Below are 19255 nucleotides of genomic sequence, written 5' to 3'. Positions count from 1 at the left end.
ACTTAATGTTTCATAATTTTCGTGGAAGGGGCTGAACACCATTATTTCAAGAGGACCTCGTGGGTAATGTGTCGGCTGCAGGAAGAGTCATGAATCCTGACAGGCCCTCATTAAAGAGGACTGGAAAGAAGTTTCCTTTGGATTTCATCTTTCCAGATGCTCCACTGGGAGCAGCGTGCTGGTTGCTGATCCTCTGGGGCTGGGGGACCAACCCCCTCTGGTTTGGCAGCATGGGATGGGCTGCAGGGCCGTGGCTGTGGGAGGGAAGGAGGATCACCGTCCTGCTTTTGCTCTGTAAGTCCCAGCAGGCTGCATGAAGGAGAGGGTTTTCTAAACTGGAATTACGTGCCCTCAGCAGGCAGGGAATTACTGGTAGGATTATTCATTAGGAGTGTTGTATTCTGGTTCTATCTGGTAATTTATGTTTTACTTTGAATAATTAGGCTTAGCTGCCAAATGTTTGGAATCTGAGATGTGTTTAACAAGAGCGCCCTAGATACTGACTTAGAAACTGAGCCCTGAAGAAGGTGGTTGAAAGGGGTAAGGTGTCCCAGTTTTTGCAGTTTGTGATGACCTAAAATCCATAATGGAGGAAACTAAAAATGGAGAAAGTCTTTGCATCTTTTCTGTGTTAATGCTAGCTTGTGACAATTGCACGTTAGTGATGTGGAACAAGTGCTGGTTGTGCAGATCAAAGAGCCGCTTCCTTAAGCTAATACAGAGAAAAGCAAGTTGGATGGTGTTCTGTCCTCTGCTCACTGCTTTTTTCATTGGATCACGTACCAAGAAGTGAAAAGCACAAGGAAATGCAATCTGCTGAGTTACCTATATTAGGAAATCTATCTTGAACTTTGGAAGCTTTTATTTCTGATGCTTAGGACAGTCTCTTGCTAACACTGCCTTTCTCCTGTAGGAATGCAGATCTGTACCTGAAACTTCATTTTAGAAGCAGCCATGGGATGAAAACTGGCTTGGTGTTCATTTAAAGTCAATATGCTCTAGTTTGCAATTCACTCGTGTTTAAGTGCCCAGCTTTAAAGCTTTTCTTTGCCCACAGGCAGTCTGAATACAAAGGGAGACTTTGGTGTTTTGTTTTTTTTTATAAAGCAAAAGGTATTGCAGAAGCAGAAGGAGCAAAATATGGAAGGTAGGCAGAAATCTCCTCAGATTTATTATCACAAAGCAGAATTTTCTTTTGAAGAATCTAGAGGAGAAGGAAAATAGGTGAATTCATGGCAGCACCTCAGTGTGCAGCTAGGAATGAACAAGATGGATATGTCCATGCACATACATGTGCAAAAGGAGTAAGGCTCACATCCTGAATCAGTTTTGGCATTTGATGCCACATAAATACAAGGAGGTTTACCAGGACAAGGTTTAATAGAAGGATTCTATACATGGTAACTGATGTCTTTGGTCAGACTTGGATTGCACAGAGATAACAGAAGTTTTGAGTCTCCGCTGTACTGCAGTGCTGTGCAAGTTCTTCTGTTTGGAGGGAAGCTCTGCAGTGGGTTGGGGAAAGCTGAACTGCAGCTGTAATTTCATAGCTCCAGGATAAAGAGCGGATTTGTGTATTTGTCCCAGAGCTCGTTTCCCTCCTGAAGCTGTAGGCAGAAGACAGAATCTGGCATCTGAGCTCTACCATCAAGTATTTAGTGTGTGTCCTGAGTTGCTGGACGTTGAATGGGGAGATTTTCTGTAGGATTTCAGAAGCTTACTCAGGCTGGCTATTTCTGTTGTCCGAGTTATTTCTCGATTTCGATAGAAATGGGAGCAGTGTCTGCTTATCTCATCCCTGGTGGTGCAGCACAGCTCCTTTGAAGGTTGTCTGTTCTGCTTTTTGACTGAGATGGCTGCCTGAATCTTATTGCCACAGTCTGGGTTGTTATCATGACTTACCTGGAAATGAAAACAGCTGGCTTACTCAAGTCCAAATTTCAGAATGTAAGAACATAGCTGTAAATAACAGAAGCTGATCAAGGGCATCTTGGCTTGTTTCAAAGGGAATTACTGATCGCACAAGGATTAAATGGTACGTTTCCCAGTGGAGCTTAATGAGACCTCAGCACATTGCTCCTGCCTGCTCAGCAGAGATCAGGATTCGTGGCTTGCACTGAGTGCAGCACAGCACAGGGCGGTCCAAAGCCCGTGGTCAGGACAAAGTGCAGCTTTGGGACACTACGTTTAGAAAATAGTGTTACATCCTCTGGTGGGGAGGCTTTCACAAATAGAGAATATTTAAAATTGATGTAATTAGACTTGGCTCCTGCATGGCAACAGTTTCTTCCCAATCATTTTGTTTTCTTGTGATGTGAAAAGGTATATGGGGTTTGCCCATGGTGTTTTCTTCAGAAAAAAACATATTAACTTTGTAAATTAAGGTCCTCTGTCATTCCTTTCCATTAATAAAAGAAAAATGTGTGTGTGTATGTAAATGTGTATGTATGCATTTATTCCTTAAGCTTTTCTATGTATGCCTGTTTGACGGGATGTGCAAATAGAACCCTGCTTTGGCTCTGAGGCCTCTGTGCCATGATAGCTTCAGGGATTACAAAGAAATGAACAGTCTGCCATTCTGTCTCGCATAGCTGAGGGCTCATCATGCTGGAGAAAAGGCTTATTTCTCAGTATGTTAGCCAATTCTTTATTGGCCACTTGCTGTGAAACTTCTAAAATACGTTCGTGTACCAAAGGAGAGCTTCTCTGATTGCTGTGCTGGGACACAATTGCATAAGAGAAAGGAAAATTCAGATGTTTGTGCTGGTGAGAAGCAGAAGCATTCTCTTTGGGCAGCCTTGCAACAACTGATCTGTGCTCTTATTTCTTTCTGTGCAGTGTTTCTCTATGTTGTCTATCTGTTAATGCTTTTCAGTGAGCTTATAGCCATGTAGGCCTTCTGCACTCAGCAAGGGGAAGATGAACAGCAACATTCTGCGTAATTCAGCAGTTAATTTTCAGCTATCCATTTTAGATTATCATTGCTTTGGACGATTTGAGACAGGTGTCAGTGTGATAGTAGGTCTTGATGATTCATAGCCTTCTGTAGTCTGAAACAGAGTGTATTTTATCAAAAGGAAATAAACTTTGAATGTTGTGTAAGATAAACTGCTCTAAACCCAATGGTCTCATTCAGCGCAGAACAGAAAGAATGTTTTATGTACCAAAATTCCACTCCACCTACACTGGGCACTGGAGAGGAAGCTTAAGACAGGCTTAAATATAAGGCAGCAGTCTGTTAGCCCGTAGTGGGTTGCCTATAAATACAAAGTTCATTACAGCACACTCACATGATTTCCATTTACGAAGTTGAGCTCAGCCATACTGGTATAGTTGCATGGTTGGCATTTTTTGAAACAGTGGATTCTTCTTTCTCTGAATCCCTATTTGCAAGTCGTTAGGTAAAATGTGTTATTCGATTGAAAAAGATGAAATCAGTAAGATGTGCATGCCGTGATGGTAGAAGGGAAAAATGATTTTTTTGTTTGTTTGTTTGCTTCTTTAGGAACAAAGCCCCAGTAACCAGACATCTATAGCAATGATGCAAGAACCTCAGGAAATGGTGGAAGAAACAGTTACTGTGGAGGAAGATCCAGGCACCCCCACTTCCCACGTGTCTATTGTTACTTCTGAGGATGGAACAACAAGGAGAACTGAAACCAAGGTGAGAGGTTAATAACTAACAAGGAAAACGGGAGAATACCATCTTCTCAGGAAGTAAAAGAAAGTAGAATGAGTGGTGAGAATCATGCTATTGTGATCCTCCGTGATTCTGACTGTGTTCTCTTTGTCAGCAAAGCTGAGCTTAGTTTTTTTTGTCAGTTTGTGTCTGGCTTGCTCTCGGTCAGCTGTGCTGATGCAGCTGCTCATGGAGCTGTGAGCTGAGCAGTAGAAATTACCTAGGTTAACCAAACAAAAACACCAGCACCCATTCCCAGACTGATAATTATTTTAAAGTTCACTTCATTTTACTGATACAGATCACGACGTTGCCCTGCAAACATATGGAAGTATGAGACTTAGATGAGATGGAAGGGCATGAAGTAAATGATTTTTACAGCTGGGGAAAATGTGCTTGGAAACGTATCTTCAAATTAATTACGATTTGTAATAATAGTATGCAATTATACTTTATCCTCTAGAACCATAAATATCACATTTAAATAAAACTGCAGTATTTACCTTCTGCAACATTCTTGTGAATGGAATTTTACTCCTGATGCATCGGGAAAGCTAGGTATGTTATCAAGTAACCTGTACCTCAGGTTCAAAGATGCTGTGTATCTTCTTTTCCTCATGCTACCTTTTTTAGCCTTCATGTAAGATAAATTTTCAATCTCTGCTGAGCAGATGCTGTACGCTCCTATTGCCTTGCATGCTTTTGGTATTTCTGCAGCAGTGATACAGCTTGACATTTGGGCCTTGGAAGTTGAGCTGACATGTTCATTAGGTTTTGGTCTTCTGAAAGATCAAGGGTGACTGCTTATTGAAGAACTTCTGAACAACAGTGATTTTAAAAAAAGACTTTCCAGCTGCTTTTTATGTTAGGAGGGGAACAGAGGTTGTTACGTAAATCAGTGTTTATTTTTCTGGCATTCCAGAAAAGCGTGGCTGTCTGAGGTATCTGTTGAGGACGTTGGAGTCTCAGTTTAGAGTGATTGAGCACCTGGTGTTCTGAGATCAGTGGGTTTTGCATACACTGAGCATCCATTTAAAAAGTTGTTAGTTGAACAATGTAACTGGCCTGTTTTCTGCTTGTCAGAAGGAAATGATGGTCTTAAAAAACAAACAACCAAAAATACCGCATTTTAATTAGTCCTTCCAATAATCTGACATTTTTCAGATGTAACTCATTTCTTTCTAGTGGCAACAACAGCTGTTGTTTGCAGGAAGGAAGAGGTAAAATTACAGTGGTGATGGACACCTTTTCATATGGAGTAATAGTAGTGCATATTTTTAGGAGGCTGTTAGTGCTGCTATGCCAAGGAATAAAATAGTTACGGCCATAAAAATAGAGTGGAGGCCATGTAGTGTTCCCTAGATAACAGAACCACATGAAGTAGTTTGAAATAGTTATGCCACTGATAAATTTGTGTCTTTGTCATAACAGAAAAGGTGCAATTTTCTCCTGTGCAGAATACCTGCTGTTTCTCCATCTTTCCAGAGAAAAGTTGAGTGGTGGCTCCAAAACAAGCTATTCTGTCTGCATATGGGAAAAAATGGAAAAATGACATCCCTACAAATGCCTTTCCAATTTCAAAGAGCTGCATTTTCCTCTCTTAACTGTAGTTCATTCCCAGTTCTGTAGTGTGTTAAGAACCGGGAGAGGGTGCATAGTAGTCTTACTCTGGTTTTATGTTGTTTCAAATAGTTCTGCTGACCTCTACTTACACATGAAGGCTGCTCTAAAAGTAATGCCTCCTATTTATGTAGGCCCACGTTGTCAGAAGCACTCACCAGCACTTAGTGAACTTCGATGGAGACCAAGCAGTGGCTGTGAGCACAGTGAGCGGTGGTGGTGCATTTCAGCAGCAGTGACACTGGGTTGTCTCCACCAGTGCAGATTTTTAGGAGCATGGCATGCAGTTCTTGTTCATTGCACAGCTGATGGTGGTGGTAGTGCTGAGAAGTAGTGTTCTGGAGCTGAGAATTTGCTCTGTTGAACAGCGTTATTGTACTCCTTGCATCTGTTGTAGTTTTCATGGAAATGAACAGGAGGCATTACTTTCAGAGCAACCTACATTCTATCTGGAGCTGCTTCCTAGTGTTTTGCTGCTAAAAAGACCAACTCTTTATATAAATACAGATTTATATATCTACATATCCAGCTGTTGAGAAAGTGCCTCTGAAATGTCAAAACACAGATGGGGTTGGCTTAGCCCTAACTCTGTTGAAAGAGACACTGAGTCTTTGCTGAAGTTGCTGCTATCTCTGAATGGTTTTGTTTTGACTTCTTGCTGTGATAATGTGGCACAGGTTTAACAGCTCTTAGATATGGAAACAAGATCAGATTTTCTTTGTATTTTTATTTAATCAACTTGTGTTTGAAGTGTTGATAATGAAAGTGAAAATGCAAACCGTAGTTGTTGGAAGTCCGTAGCATCGGTTAAGTGTCCTGGAGTTAATTGGCATGGACTTACTATCACTTTTAATAGGTATCATCGTGGTGGTTTTATAGGTCATGTTATTATGTGCTAGTGCCTTGCAGGGAAAATGAAACTTCTTTGCACCTTCTGTGTGGTGACAAAATTCTGACCTTGCTGTTCAGGTGAGGACAGTGAAGGAGAGTTTCTGTGCGATGTGAGATGCAAATCCATCCCTGGGCACGCAGTGTGCTGCAGGAGCAGCGTTCCTCCTCTGAGGGGTATAGGAGGGGAGGGGCTGAGGTGCTCAGTCCGCTCGGTGCTCTGCTCTGCTGGGATACCTGAGCAGTTTCCATCTCCCATTCCTATCTGAACCAAGCACGGCAGTCAGGCCATTTCCACTCTCTCTGGGTTGGGACCTGCCCGGTTTGATGACCTTGAAGTTTAGCTGTCAGGTAAGTTGCCACTGTATTATGTCAGTAAAATACATCCTCAGGACAGAAATTTTATCCTCCCTGGTTTGGTATCTGCCCAGTAGGACAGGCCAATGTTGTTACAGGTCTGCCTTTTAAGACTTGCATAAGAATTTGTTTACGTGGCTGTTTGCATAATGGAGTTCAGTAAGGAGTGGGAGAAGCTGTGGCCTTGATTGTGGTGTCTGCTTTGTATCACTGTAAAGGAACGGCATTTCCTGTGAGGGGAATCCTTACATCTGCTTACAGCAATAATCTTATCTGTTACTTCACGAGGGTGATAACTAATTTGAGATTACTTAGGTTTGTGCTTACATGTTAGGCTTAGTAAAAGTTTTATGCTTTGCTGTTGCACTTAATCTCAGCTTCTTGGAAGAAAAGGTTCAGAACCCGTCTTTGTTATCTCTCTATTTAGAAGGTTCTCCTGGCCAATGGCAGTTGCGTTTTCCAGCCTTGTTGTACAAAGCAGGTGGTGCCACACGTTGCTTCCCAGGACAAAGTTACACAGGCCGTCTTTTTAAGAGCTGAAGAGACCAGAGGGATTTTCCAGGTGTGTGCTTTCCTTGCTGCACAGCCCATAGGGAGGTTAGATAACTCCATGTGATTTGATATGTGTTTTTGGACTCTGTAAAAGAAAACTATTATTTGTATTTATTTTTGCTATGCTGTACAAAATAATGCCTATAAATGATTCCCCTTGAACTGAAGCACAGCAAAAGCTATAAGTGCATATGATCCTTTGTGCTGCTGTTTTCTTTTACAAATCCCCCTGTGTTGTTTGAAAACCATGATTTACAGAGGTTCCTCTCTCCAACAATACATGAAGTAAACCACTTCATTGCAGAGCATCGACAGTTTGTGCTTTCCCCCCATGTCTCTGAAGAAGCCTGCTGCAGGGAAGCAGGAAGAAGCGTAATAGAGTTTAATATTTGACATATTTTAAATAGAACATCTGCCTTCTCAAAAATGAGATATCTGAGTAATTTTCCCCCAACTGTTATTATCTCACTACCGTGCTGGCTAAGTCCCTACGTAACATTTGCTGCACAAAAGATGTATCACATAATGCTTCATTTCAGCTCCATAATCTCTCTGGAAGCCAAATACCTATCATACTCAACAGTCAAAGTCACCTTGGGGAGAGGGCTGCTAGGAGGCTGCCGTGTCAGAGAAGCTGGTTTGAAAGCAGCTGAAGAGAAATGAAGTAAAACAAACAGGATTTGTGTGCTCCTGTTAATGCTTGCTTTTTTCTTTCTTTAGGCACCTTTCATTTTTATCTTTGTTGAAATGCAAAAAGATTTGAGAGCTCTGGGTCACTTTTATTCATTGAAAAAGAAGTTTTATGGTGACAAACTGTAAAATCAATCAGGATACAGAGTTGTTTCATTTCCAGGCCATCCATTTGCCTTGTCTTCTCTAATACTGAAGAAGGCCAAGTCTTTCCCAGCAGCAATTACTGCTCTCCCTTCCTAGCAGCAGTAACTGGAAGGTGCTCGTGACTTGAAATCTTCTGCTGTGTTGGTGCCAGCTACTCTGAGATGCAGTTCTTTGAAACTTTGTGGAAAATTCGAGAGGATTTAGGTAATAGAGGAATGGATTTCTGCCACAGTTGAGGGTCCTTTGAGAAAGTGAAACACTAAGCTTAAAATTGAAAAGGAAAAACTTGAGCTGTTGTTTTGAAAACCTATGGAGTGAGTTCTTACACAGCGTTTAATAGAAAGGTAATACCTTCGGCCTGCATGGGCTGATGAATTTTTACAGTGCATTGTTGAAAAATGAGCTCTCGGAAACGTCAGAACACCTTTATCCTTGCACATTCTTTCTCATTTGTTTTTGTTTTATGGCAGAGTTTCAACAAAATTTTTAGCCCTGTCAGCTTTTATAAAGTACTTAATTCATCAGAGAAAGGGGGGGGGAAGAGAACAAAAGTGAAAAACAAAAGCCCTCCATAACGAGGTGGAAGGTGGAGCTGTAACTACTTGCTAAGATGACAGCATGTGATGGTGACAGCACTCTTCCACTGCAGTCTCAGTGCTGTCTTTCCCCCTCTGAGCAGTGTGGCGTGGAGGACTCCTGCACCTGTACGTGTGTGTGTGTACAGTGAGTCCAGGCCTGGGTTTCTTCAGGCCTGCTTTCCTATCACTTTAAGACAAATAAAAGGACAAGGAACAGAAAAATACAGAAACTGTTTCAAATGTACAGGTATTTCTTCCGTATCTTATAGAGAAATGTCTTTCCAGGAACATAACAACATACAGAATAGCAAATGTATTTTAAGCATCTCAATCTTTTCGTAGAGAGGCCATCAGGAGCTCTTGTCTGGCAGGCTGGGGGGCTATAGCACTGAAGCAGTTGAGCACCCTTTGATTTGTAATCAAGCAAAAAAACTCTTAGGATGGATTTTCTGTGGATAAATGGAGGAAGTCAGATTGCAGTATCTCAAAGTAACTTGTGTCTCTAAATTGTTCACTACAGCATACCTACAGAGCAGAGTTCATGCTAATAAATTGGATGCATCTGGAGGATCAGGGAGCAGATAAGACCGTCTGCTGGGTCTCCCATTTGGAATTGCTTCATTTTCTCTGGCTAATGTATTGGTATTAAGGAAACCACAGAAATGTTGGGAGAGAAGATTACCGTGCTGTCAGCTATCCAAGGCTGCCTCTCCTTTTAAGAAATATAATTGAAACATTCCCTGGAGCTGGATTTCCTGAAATAAAGGTTTATTATTTTCTTTTGCTTGGAAGCCTAATAAATGGACCTTCCTCTGTGTGCTGGCTAATTGCTTCCAAAAAGCTTCCCTTTATTGTCCTGTAGGCACAACATTTATCACATGATAAATCTTCTGTTTCAGTGCCCAACCCTGACAAATGAGGCATAGTGCAAATACTCCCTTGCTCAAAATATGAACAGACTTGATTTGACCTCCCCCTCCCACAATACCTTTGGCATTATTGGATGCTTTTATGCCATGAGAAATGTGTTCTTCTGTGCTAGGTTGAAATGTTCCTTTTTATGTTTCTGACAACGGTTTCTTGATTGTGCTGATTCCTTCTGCTGTTAATAGTGGGAACATTCAGTAAATGATAGAGGTGAGGCGGTGTTGACATTGTCAACTTGTTCTTCTGTGTGCTGGCTGATGCCAGGGGAGTCTTTTTGACTAGTGCAGCTGCTGGAAACTTGCCTGTGCTCAAATAAACGAAAAAGAGGCAAACTGAAGAAAAATTGCAAATGAATCCTGCTTTCTATGTTCTCTGTACTCTGTAGCATACAGGAGCATGGTGGAAAAACTCTGTTTAATTAAATGTAAATGAGAAGTCACAAATCACGTAGGAATTGATTTTCCAAATGTTCTGATTCTCTACTTTTTTGTATATGCATACTGAGTATTTGTAGACAGTTGTCCTTGCTCTGACATGACTGTGTTGTGTTACCCCATCCTGTCTGATAATAACAACGATTCTCCAGAAAAAGGAGACAGGAGAAAACAAGCAAGTGTCCAGATTGGCAGCAGTGATGTTGGCTGAAGATGTGCCATAGTGACAGCTCCCTGTCACACCTCTCCAGGGATCTGAAAGGTCAAAGCTTGCTCCTTCTTTTGTGCTGTTGCTGCAAGCACTCATGGTATATTGGGTATCTTGCATTGTATGGTCTGGAAAATCTTGTGAAAAATGGCACATGACAAACTGTGCATGCATTGCAGCATATGCCTTGAGAAGGAGAACTTGGAACTCAATTTAGATGTCTGGCTTCTGTTGAGTAGTGCTGTAAGAAAGAGCTTTGTGTGGTTACACAAGCGCTCTTCTTGGCATTGAGAAAGCTGCTCCTTTGTTCCTTACTGTGCAGAAGTATCAGTTTCTGATTCATCCAACTGCTGAAATACTACCTTACTTGCTGTTATTCACCTTAATAGTTCACAACCTCAAGAATGTTAAAGCCTGGCCCTTTTTATCCAGTTGTGTCACTCTTGCAAAGCTCACATGTTTCAGGCCTGAAAACATTGCATTTTCTCCTGTTAAAAGTTCACTTATGAGCACAGTACTTTGAATAAAACTTTTGTTTCAAACTCACTAGGAGAATGCTGAGCTGTGTTCCCCTTGTTTATGTCCACATTACAAAAGGCTACTGTAAGCTGCCCCAAATCTTTTTCATCCCTAAATGTCGTCCAGTTTCATAAATGCCATGGCAGCAGTTGTGCTGGTGCTGAATGGAGAGTTGGAGCATTGTGCTCAGGTAATGAGCAGAAGCCATTGTTGGCTTCTCTGTCAAAAACTGATTAGTTCATAGCTCTTAATTCCTTTTTTTTAGATACTGCAGTATGTATTTTTAATTTAAAAAAATGGTGGGGGTGGAAAGTAGCATCTTTCCTGAAGCTTACTTACTAAGAAAATCCCTTTGAGATCACGAGGAAAACTTTCAGCTGTGGCCCAAATTAGACACTGAGGTAGTGTTGGTACCTGGCTATGCTTTATTCAGCATTGTGATGGTACTTAATTATGCTGTTGGTGGAGAGCCATTTGTGCTGCTTGCCATGTTGCAGGATTTCATTAACTCATTAGCCTGAAGTATCATTTGCTCACAGATGTCTCTAGGAAAAGAAATACTGTTTGGGTGAATTTCTCCTGTTTGGGGTTATCTCTGTGAAGACGTGAGAGGACGCAGCTGGAGCTGCTTCAAGAGGTGTACTCTGATTGTTTTGTTTAGTAGCAGCTTGTCCAATTTGGTGCCAGTCCCTGTGTTTCAATGGGAGGCTACAGGTCACAGTATCTGCTTGGGCTCCAGATGCTCTTGGTGTATGTGTTTCACTGCAGTTTCTGTGAAGATGAGTGTTATTTACATATGCCCTTTTCTCTCTAATACTTGCATTGGAAGCCCGAAATTGCCAGCAGTTTTGTTGTGCGTTCTTCCCAGTGTGCAATCCACTTACATGTATTCGTTTACTGTTCTGGCTCCCTTAAGTCTCATTACACTGTTCGTCGAAGAGAAAATTAAGGTATTTGTTTACTACTTCACAGGTCACCAAAATGGTCAAAACAGTCACCACTCGAACAGTGCGCCAGGTCCCGCTCGGGCCCGACGGCCTGCCGTCAATGGACGGCTCGTCTCCCATGGGCAGCTACACAGATTCAATAGACAGAAGGTATATGAAGAATGGGGAGCGGTACATCACCCCACAGGCGTCGTCCACATTAACCAGATCTTACAACAGCTACAATGATTCCTACCCTGACAGCCACGAGGGCCAGTATCGACCTTACGTCGGTCACGATGGTTATGGAGATCTAGCAGATAACTATGGCAGCTTGTCACGCGGCGTCAACTACCGTCCTCGCTACGCCTATGTGCCAGGAAACAGTTATCGGCCGGACGACGGGAGCTTCACTTTGCCAAGCAGAAGGGATAACTATGGCCCTGTTGCACAGCCTCAGGTACCGGTGGGCAGCAGTGTTGACTTGAACCGCTCTCAGCCGGAACGTTTCCAGCCAGAGCCCTATGGGCTGGAGGATGATAACCGCAGCCTTGGGGTAGACGATGAAGGATATGAACTGGATCCGGATTATTCTACTGTGAACCGAAGGACGTCTGCAGGGGTGCCAGAGAGAGGAAGACCCCACAAAGGAAGGTAAAAATCCGTTTGTTTCTTACAGTGTTATCTGCGGCTGTTTTGCTCAGTTGAACATTTGAACTCTTAATGGTCTGGTAAGGACACAGTTACTTGGCAGAAAAAAAATACAGTGGTTGGATTGCGGTTAATGTAATTGTTAGAATGAAATAAACATCTTAAAATCTCATAATGGGAAAACTGAGGGATGGAAGGAGGGAGGTCTGAGACAAGAGACAAAAAAAATAAGCCAGTTTGGGATTGTAGTATACTTGTGATTTTGGCTAGAGAAGTAATTAGTATTTCTTGAAAACAACTGTAGGCAAAACCAGCATGTCCTAAACATAGTAGGAAGTTCACCTATGTGGAGAAGAGGAGAGCTGCACTACTGTGCTGTGAACAAGGCAGAATGCATCATTTTATTAGCCTATAAATAACTGCAAAATGCACATGAAATAGAAAAGAGTAATTCTAGTGCTTAAAATCCCTCTTGGTGTGTTTCTGGACCACTTCATTTAGGCTGAATTTAGCAAGAAAAAGATGATTTCATGGAAGTGGGATAGTTTTTTTTCTTCCTCAAGCGGAGGTGTGACTGCACTGAATTTTCCCTGTGCTGTCTCACACTGGCAAGGTGAAAAGGGGTCTTGTAATCTTTGAGACTTCAGGTGGGTCTGGTTATGTGCACATCTGCCAAACAATTTTGAACAGCTGGTTGGTTGCAGATGAGCTGATAGCTGGTGATGAAGGGATGCTTATTATCAAGAAGCTGCCTGGTGAGGTGCCTGACAGCATCAGCTCCTGGGCCTGTGCTTATCGTACGCCCTCAGCTGTGTGACAAGGTTGTGCTGAACCTCGGTGAAGTACTTCAGCGTTTGTAAGATCAGATTGTTATTTTGTCCTGTCACTGTAAATAAGGGGGAGATAAGAGCATCTGTGTTGAACTAAATGTAACTGAAGAGACCAATCACAAATTACTTCTGGTTCAATCCCCTTCCCAGGAGATGTGCTATTTTATGCCTTTAGTTGTGCTGTCAGCTCTTGCATTGGAGGCATGTCTGGGCCTCCTGCACAGGAGGAATGTGGAGCAGGTTCAGATGGAGCTCCCGTGCTTGGAGAAGTGACATTGCTTGTGGTTTCATTCTTCCTCCTGTAGCTCTATCTCCCTTCATGTTTCTGGAAGTTCATTTCAAAAGGAATCAAGCACCTGCAAATTTTAATCTGTATTTAAAAAAATAATAATTAAAAAAAAAATCATAGTAAAGAACAGGATGACAAGGCATATCTGCCAGAACCCTCTTGAGATCCCTTCTGGCATCTTTTCCTGACAGCTTACAACCATTGGGACCACGTCAGAGTTTTATGGGGCTGAAGTGAATGCCAGCGGATGCCAGGACACTGTTCTGTTTATCGGGCTGCTGTTTCTGTTTCTCTGCGTCTAAGCAAGGTTTGCAGTTCTAATTAGAGCAGTCAGGCAGCAGTGCTTGTAAACTTTTATTAACATTCTTCAAACTATATTCATGATAAATAATTGAATGCATTCTCAGAACCTGCCCATTTGCATTTTTAAAGTGTCTTTTTAAGCATCCCTTTGATTTATTGTTCCTTGCAGCTTGGATAGGACCGATTTACAATTTTTGTTTTACATTCCTTTTGTTGTGAGTTTTTCCATATTTAATATGATCAAGAGAATTTGACAAGCAATTAGCCTGACTGTGGCAACAAACCTTAGGTTGTAAGAACGTAAGATTGAGTGAGGGCCTCTTCAGATGTAGCTGCTTTCTGACATTTCAAAGAAACGCTTCAGCAATTCAGTAAACCTATATTTCAGAGATGCTACTGATCTGCCAGAAACTAACGATAACAAGTAGTGCTTTGTGCTAGATGAGGGTAATTACTACTTCGTGATTTCTCTCTAGTTTGTGGGTTTTTTGAATGCGGTTATTACGTGCGGGAATGATGAAATGAACGTGGTTATGGTGGCACCTCTGATTTCAGAACGCTGCTGTGTGTGGGGCAGGCCTGGTGCTGCTGCCAGCAGGCCTCTGCTCACAGCCCGTCACACAGCCGCACCACACGGCCCTCGCTGCCCTGCGGCACGAACGTTCTTCCTTCCTTCTCTCCCCTCTGTCTCTCTGTTGTGCTCATCTCACCCCCAGCCTCCGTTTAAGCTACTGTGTTTTGTTTTTAGTTGGGAAGAACCGTCATCTCCACATGCATCTGCAGACCAGACAAGTGCAAATACTGCATCTGTTTGCTCTTCCATGCACGTGGATGGGTTTCCTTCTTGTTTTCTTTTGCGCTGAGTCTCTGCTGTAACAGGCATTTTATTCTGAAACAGGACAACAAATCATGGTGAAGAAAAGACATTTGGGTGTATTATATTGATCTAATAGTACTCAGATTTATTCGTGATGGCTTTTACATAGCTTTAATTAGCTTTATGTCCCTTTTTCTTCGCTGAGTAGGTTGTCTCCATTAAATAATGGTTATTTTTATTATAGTTTCTAAATATACATAGTCTTATGGTGCTGCCAGGCTTTTTGTATATAGCCCTTTTTAAAAGAGAAGCATGAAATACTGGATATTTTTTATTTACAAAAGACATCCCAGGTATTATTTGAGTATTTTCATTAATCATTACATTGAATTTAACACAAATGAGCAGAAGAAAATGGCCAGTCATAACTAATCCTTTTTTAAATCATCGTCTCTCAGCACCAAGTCTTTTGCTTTTGTAATGATTTGTTTCCATGGCATATCTCTATGGTTTGTACTTGTACTAGCATCCATGGGATTTGTTTTTCCCTGGAAACTCAGGAGCAGCTATTGCTACTGTGTGTTCCAGACCAGACAGGATGTGAATTTTTAATTTTAATGGGATTAACAGCAAAATAGCTTTCTGCTGCTCAATTTTCTACGGCAGGAGCCTGATTTAAGAGACTGATGGTGCATGTTGCTGGTTATTTCATGATCTAAGCAGCTGTCACTGGGAAATGGCCGGGTTTTAGGTGAAGTTGCTGTAGAATTAGGTCTTTCTTGCTTTGTTATGCAGAGACAGCACAGAAGTATTGGTATCACACGTTTCTTTTTCACATTCTACTTCAGTTTGTCTTATGTTTGCAGACTTTCAGTCAGTATTTCTGGTCTAACTCCTCTTGCATGGAGTCTGGCCTCCCAGCAGCACATAGCAGGCATCCTTAAGGCTGGGGACAGGTCTGTCCCTGGAAATCAGCCTCTTTGGTTTAGCAGCCAAATGTAAACATCGTGCTGCAGTGTACCTGTGGGATACTGGGGAATGTTCAGGGCAGGAGTGTACAGATGTGCTGGGCAGAATGGAGCGAGGCCAAAATGCAGTCGGTTTGGAAAGCATTGAGTGTTTTTTTTCTCAGGCTCCTCTGTAGAGTGAATGTACTTGATAAGGGTTAGTTGATGTGGATGCAGACAGCAGAAGACAGATGTGCGGCTGAGTTTTTTGTGGCAGTCTGGGTCAGCTCATCCATTAGTAGCTGTTAGGTGGTTCCAGACGAGGTGATTTGAAGTGTTTTAACCACACAGCCGCTAACTCAGACTTGCCTGAACAGGGAATTCCGTCCAGCTTTTGAATCCCCTTCCACATCCTTCCATTAGGGAGCAGAGACTGGTAAAAGTGGGACCCCACTCTGCAAAGTCTTTGCATCTCTTCTTCATTGCACAGAGCTCCCTCCTGAAATCCCAAGCTTTTCTGGTCTTGTATCTTAGCAGACACCAGCTACAAGCTGTGATGAGTGTAGCTGTTGTATAAATTGATGGGGATTAAATGTGGAAATCCTTCACCTGTGTACTCAAACGCGCCTGTGCTGAAGCCACAAGTAAGATGTTAAATCCACAAGCGCTTTCCCAGATTTTATCTGTGCTAGGCCACGATTTGATCAATTCCCTGAGACAGGTGATTAGTGAGACCGACAGCATCCCAGAATCTCGGCTGATGTGCTGCAGCAGATGGAAGCAAGATGCTCGCGGTCAGCAGCCCTGGCACACAGTGGCTGTTCCTGGTGAAGTTCTCATCACTCCTCCTCCTGTGCCAAGCAGCTTGCCTTTCTGAGAGCGCTCAGCTGGAGTGCAGGGGGAAAACCTCAGTTGGCCCTCAGTCTGACTCAGATGATTTCTTCACTGCTTGGCTGTAAATGTGTTTCTGATTTTACTCCTTTGCTTTCAGAAACTCCTGATAATGTTGTTTAACTCCTGATAATTCTTCTTGCCCTTTGCCTGGAGTTCACTTCTCTGGCCTCAGCTCCCCTGTTAAGAGAGAGGAGATGAGGCTTAACGTGGGCCAGAGCATCTCACCAGCACTGGGAGCAGGGATCCCTTAGTGCCAGGTCAGCCCAGGGCTTTGTGTTCGTTCTGCATGCCACTGCTGTGCCAGTGACTTTCTTCTGGGCAGTCTTTGTGGGTAACCCACTTCCTTCCCTTTGAGGCTACTGAGCGACGACAGAGTTGAGGTTTAGACCTTCTCTTGCAAAATGCTTCAGAACTTTTTTGTCCTTAATTTCAGTGTGGATTGGGTGGTGGTGATGTTTTATTTTCTCTACTTGACTGCTGTATTTAGTCACATGAATTGTATGGTACTTACTTCCACCAAGCTTTCCTGTACAGCCCTTAAATTCACGCCGGAACCTTGGAGTTTCTAGATACTCATTCCTGGTGTTGAAGGGCCAAGTATCCAGCTGTTCACCTTGCTGCCTCATAAAGCCGTTGGGTTTGCAGCTTATGCTTTCACCAGTGGTTGGTGAGCTCTTAACATGGTTTTCACACAGAGGTATGTGGAACCTGACCTGTGCAAGAATGTTTTAGCCATAGTGTTTCCTATGTTCGTCCTTTCACTAAAAATGGTTGAGAGATGCTGTTCATCCTGTTTGAATGTAACTGTCTTGGTGAGCTGAAAAGCTCCCATTAGGCCTGTGTGGCAGTTCTTACTGGAGACATGGTCCTGCAGAATCAGGCTGAGATGGGCAGGAGAAGAGCTGTGTAAGTGAGCAGTTCATGGAAAAGTGGAACTGGATGAAAACCTTGTTATTGCTGCTACAGAAGTTACGTGATGCTCTCTCTGGTCCTGGCAGCATTTAAGTCCTAATTGTGAAGTTTTACTTTAGCAAATGCGATGGAACCAGAGAGCTTTGTATGGCACAGGGGAGAACAGAGTAATGGAGTTGGGATCAGCTGCACAGTTCTGTTTGTAAGGCTTCAATAGCAGTAATGGAAGAAAACGCATCCCAAGATGGTAATTATCTTTGTGTATTGCATGGGTTTGAAGGAGAGAGACCGTTAATTACACAGGTGTAATTGAGGTGGCGCATGGTTATTGTTTAGGCAGCTCTGAGGACTGAGAAGTGCAGAACTGCAGGTAGCTGGTCAAGCAGCAGCTGTGCACAGGCAATTATTAATCTTCTACTTTTACGCAGTCACTAAGAATTTAATATGAGGCTGAGCATGAGAAAAGTTTGCTTTTGTTATAGTTTTAATGCTGGTTGTCCCAAATTTGCACATGTATAAACAAAATATAGCTTAGGGGCTTTGTTATTACTTCTGCCCTGTGTACATTTACAAAAGTAAATATTTCAAGTTGTTACTTTCTTCTTGGAATGACGAAAGCAGCTTTGTTGTGCTCTGTCCAGACATGGTAAATCACTGCAAAGCAAGTAATGAATTATGCATACACAAATAGCTGCATCAATACGAGGGCTTCTCCAGATGCATTCTGAGTTCTGGATGCTGGCCCATTTTATCCCATCATTCAGCTCAGTGCTTAGAACAGCAGCTAACGTAACTTGAAGTCACTAGAGGTGCTTTTAACATCAAAAGCATTAATTGTCCAATGCTTAGTTCAGTCTCCGCCTCCAATTGCACTTCGCAGGGTCTGCTTTAATTAGCAGTCCCCTTAGGGGAACAGTGAGCTCCGTTTTGTTTGAGTTCTAGTGCTCTATATTTCCTTATGCATGACATCCACAACTTCAGTAACACCAGCCAGTGCTTAAAAGTTTGTACAGATCATTTTGTAGCAATTACAACTACGTACCTGCAGTGCTGAAGTAGGAGCTGACATCTGTACAGGAGGGGCAGAAGGAGGAAGGCCCGAGCTGCTGCTGGCTGGGAGGAAGGCAAATAACTGCTTGCAGCTGGGAGTACATGTGCTGCACTTCTGTTTGAAACGTGTTGGAAAGGATGAGCTGTTCTCAATTCTGTAGGGCTTTTCTAAATAGTAACCTTAATGTTTTTTTTAAATTCTTCCCATCTGTTAGCTTTACTGAGCAGCAAAAGAAGACATAAACCTAGCACGTGAGAAGTCAATTTACCTTAACGTGCAATGAGAGTAGTGGGACGGCAGGATGAAAATAAGAATTTTCTGGGATTGAGGTTAAAAACAACTGAGCGAATGGGAAGTTTGACTCAGATCCATAGGTGCCCTCAATGTTCCCCCTCAGGCAGGGCTGAGCCTCGAGGCCAAGCCTGGGGGCATGGGATGGGGCTGCTCCTCACTGCCAGCCGTGGTCGCTCTGCTGCCCTTGGTTGCACCTAACAATGAGGAACAAGCAAACTTTGCTCAAGACCAGGCAGTTGCTGTAAGTGAGCTGCAGGTTTCCTCTGCTCCATCTCATCAGGGTGTCAGCCTAGGTGTCAGCTCACACTGGGTGCAGCTCACACACACTGTATTTGTGTGAGCATGGAGTCTTAATGGAAGTGTAGTGAGTCTTCTCTTACTTCCTGAGAACTGTGGTCTCTTTCTGCCCAGCCTGGAACTCCTTCAATCAGTGTTTTGGTTTGTTGCAGCAGTGGTGCGTTGATGAAGCTCAGCGTTTCCTACTAAATGTAATCCAGTGCTAACATAATTGCTTTGCTAAGTGACCAAAGTGAAAGCAGTCTGTTTGATGTGCAGCTCCTGTCATTGTCTCACCACTAGCCAAACAAGCACCATGCTGTAGTCCTGTGGCTGCTGAGTGCTCAGCTATGATTAATTTTCAAGTTATTAGAAATAAATTATTTGAAAATGTAAATATGTTGTCCGTGATGATGTTTGTGATATTAAAGGGTTTATCACAGCTGAAATCTCCATATTGACTTGG

At 42.7% G+C, this 19255-nt stretch overlaps 1 protein-coding gene across 9 annotated transcripts in view; it reads left to right on the top strand.

Annotated features, from left to right (window-relative positions):
- ARVCF (ARVCF delta catenin family member) overlaps nt 1–19255 on the top strand; it is a 219420-nt gene that overhangs the window by 133549 nt on the left and 66616 nt on the right. For all 9 annotated transcript variants that reach the window (XM_010719984.3, XM_031555926.1, XM_010719983.3 and 6 more), the window contains 2 exons: nt 3506–3664; nt 11572–12179. In XM_010719984.3, the coding sequence (XP_010718286.1) occupies nt 3539–3664; nt 11572–12179 (734 nt within the window). In that variant the 5' untranslated portion in view covers nt 3506–3538. The remainder of the gene's footprint in view (nt 1–3505; nt 3665–11571; nt 12180–19255) is intronic.

This window comes from Meleagris gallopavo, chromosome 17, assembly GCF_000146605.3.
Source record: "Meleagris gallopavo isolate NT-WF06-2002-E0010 breed Aviagen turkey brand Nicholas breeding stock chromosome 17, Turkey_5.1, whole genome shotgun sequence".
Classification (NCBI taxonomy): Eukaryota; Metazoa; Chordata; class Aves; order Galliformes; family Phasianidae; genus Meleagris; species Meleagris gallopavo.
Note: the sequence above shows the minus strand (reverse complement) of the source record. Positions and strands in the feature narration are given on the sequence as shown.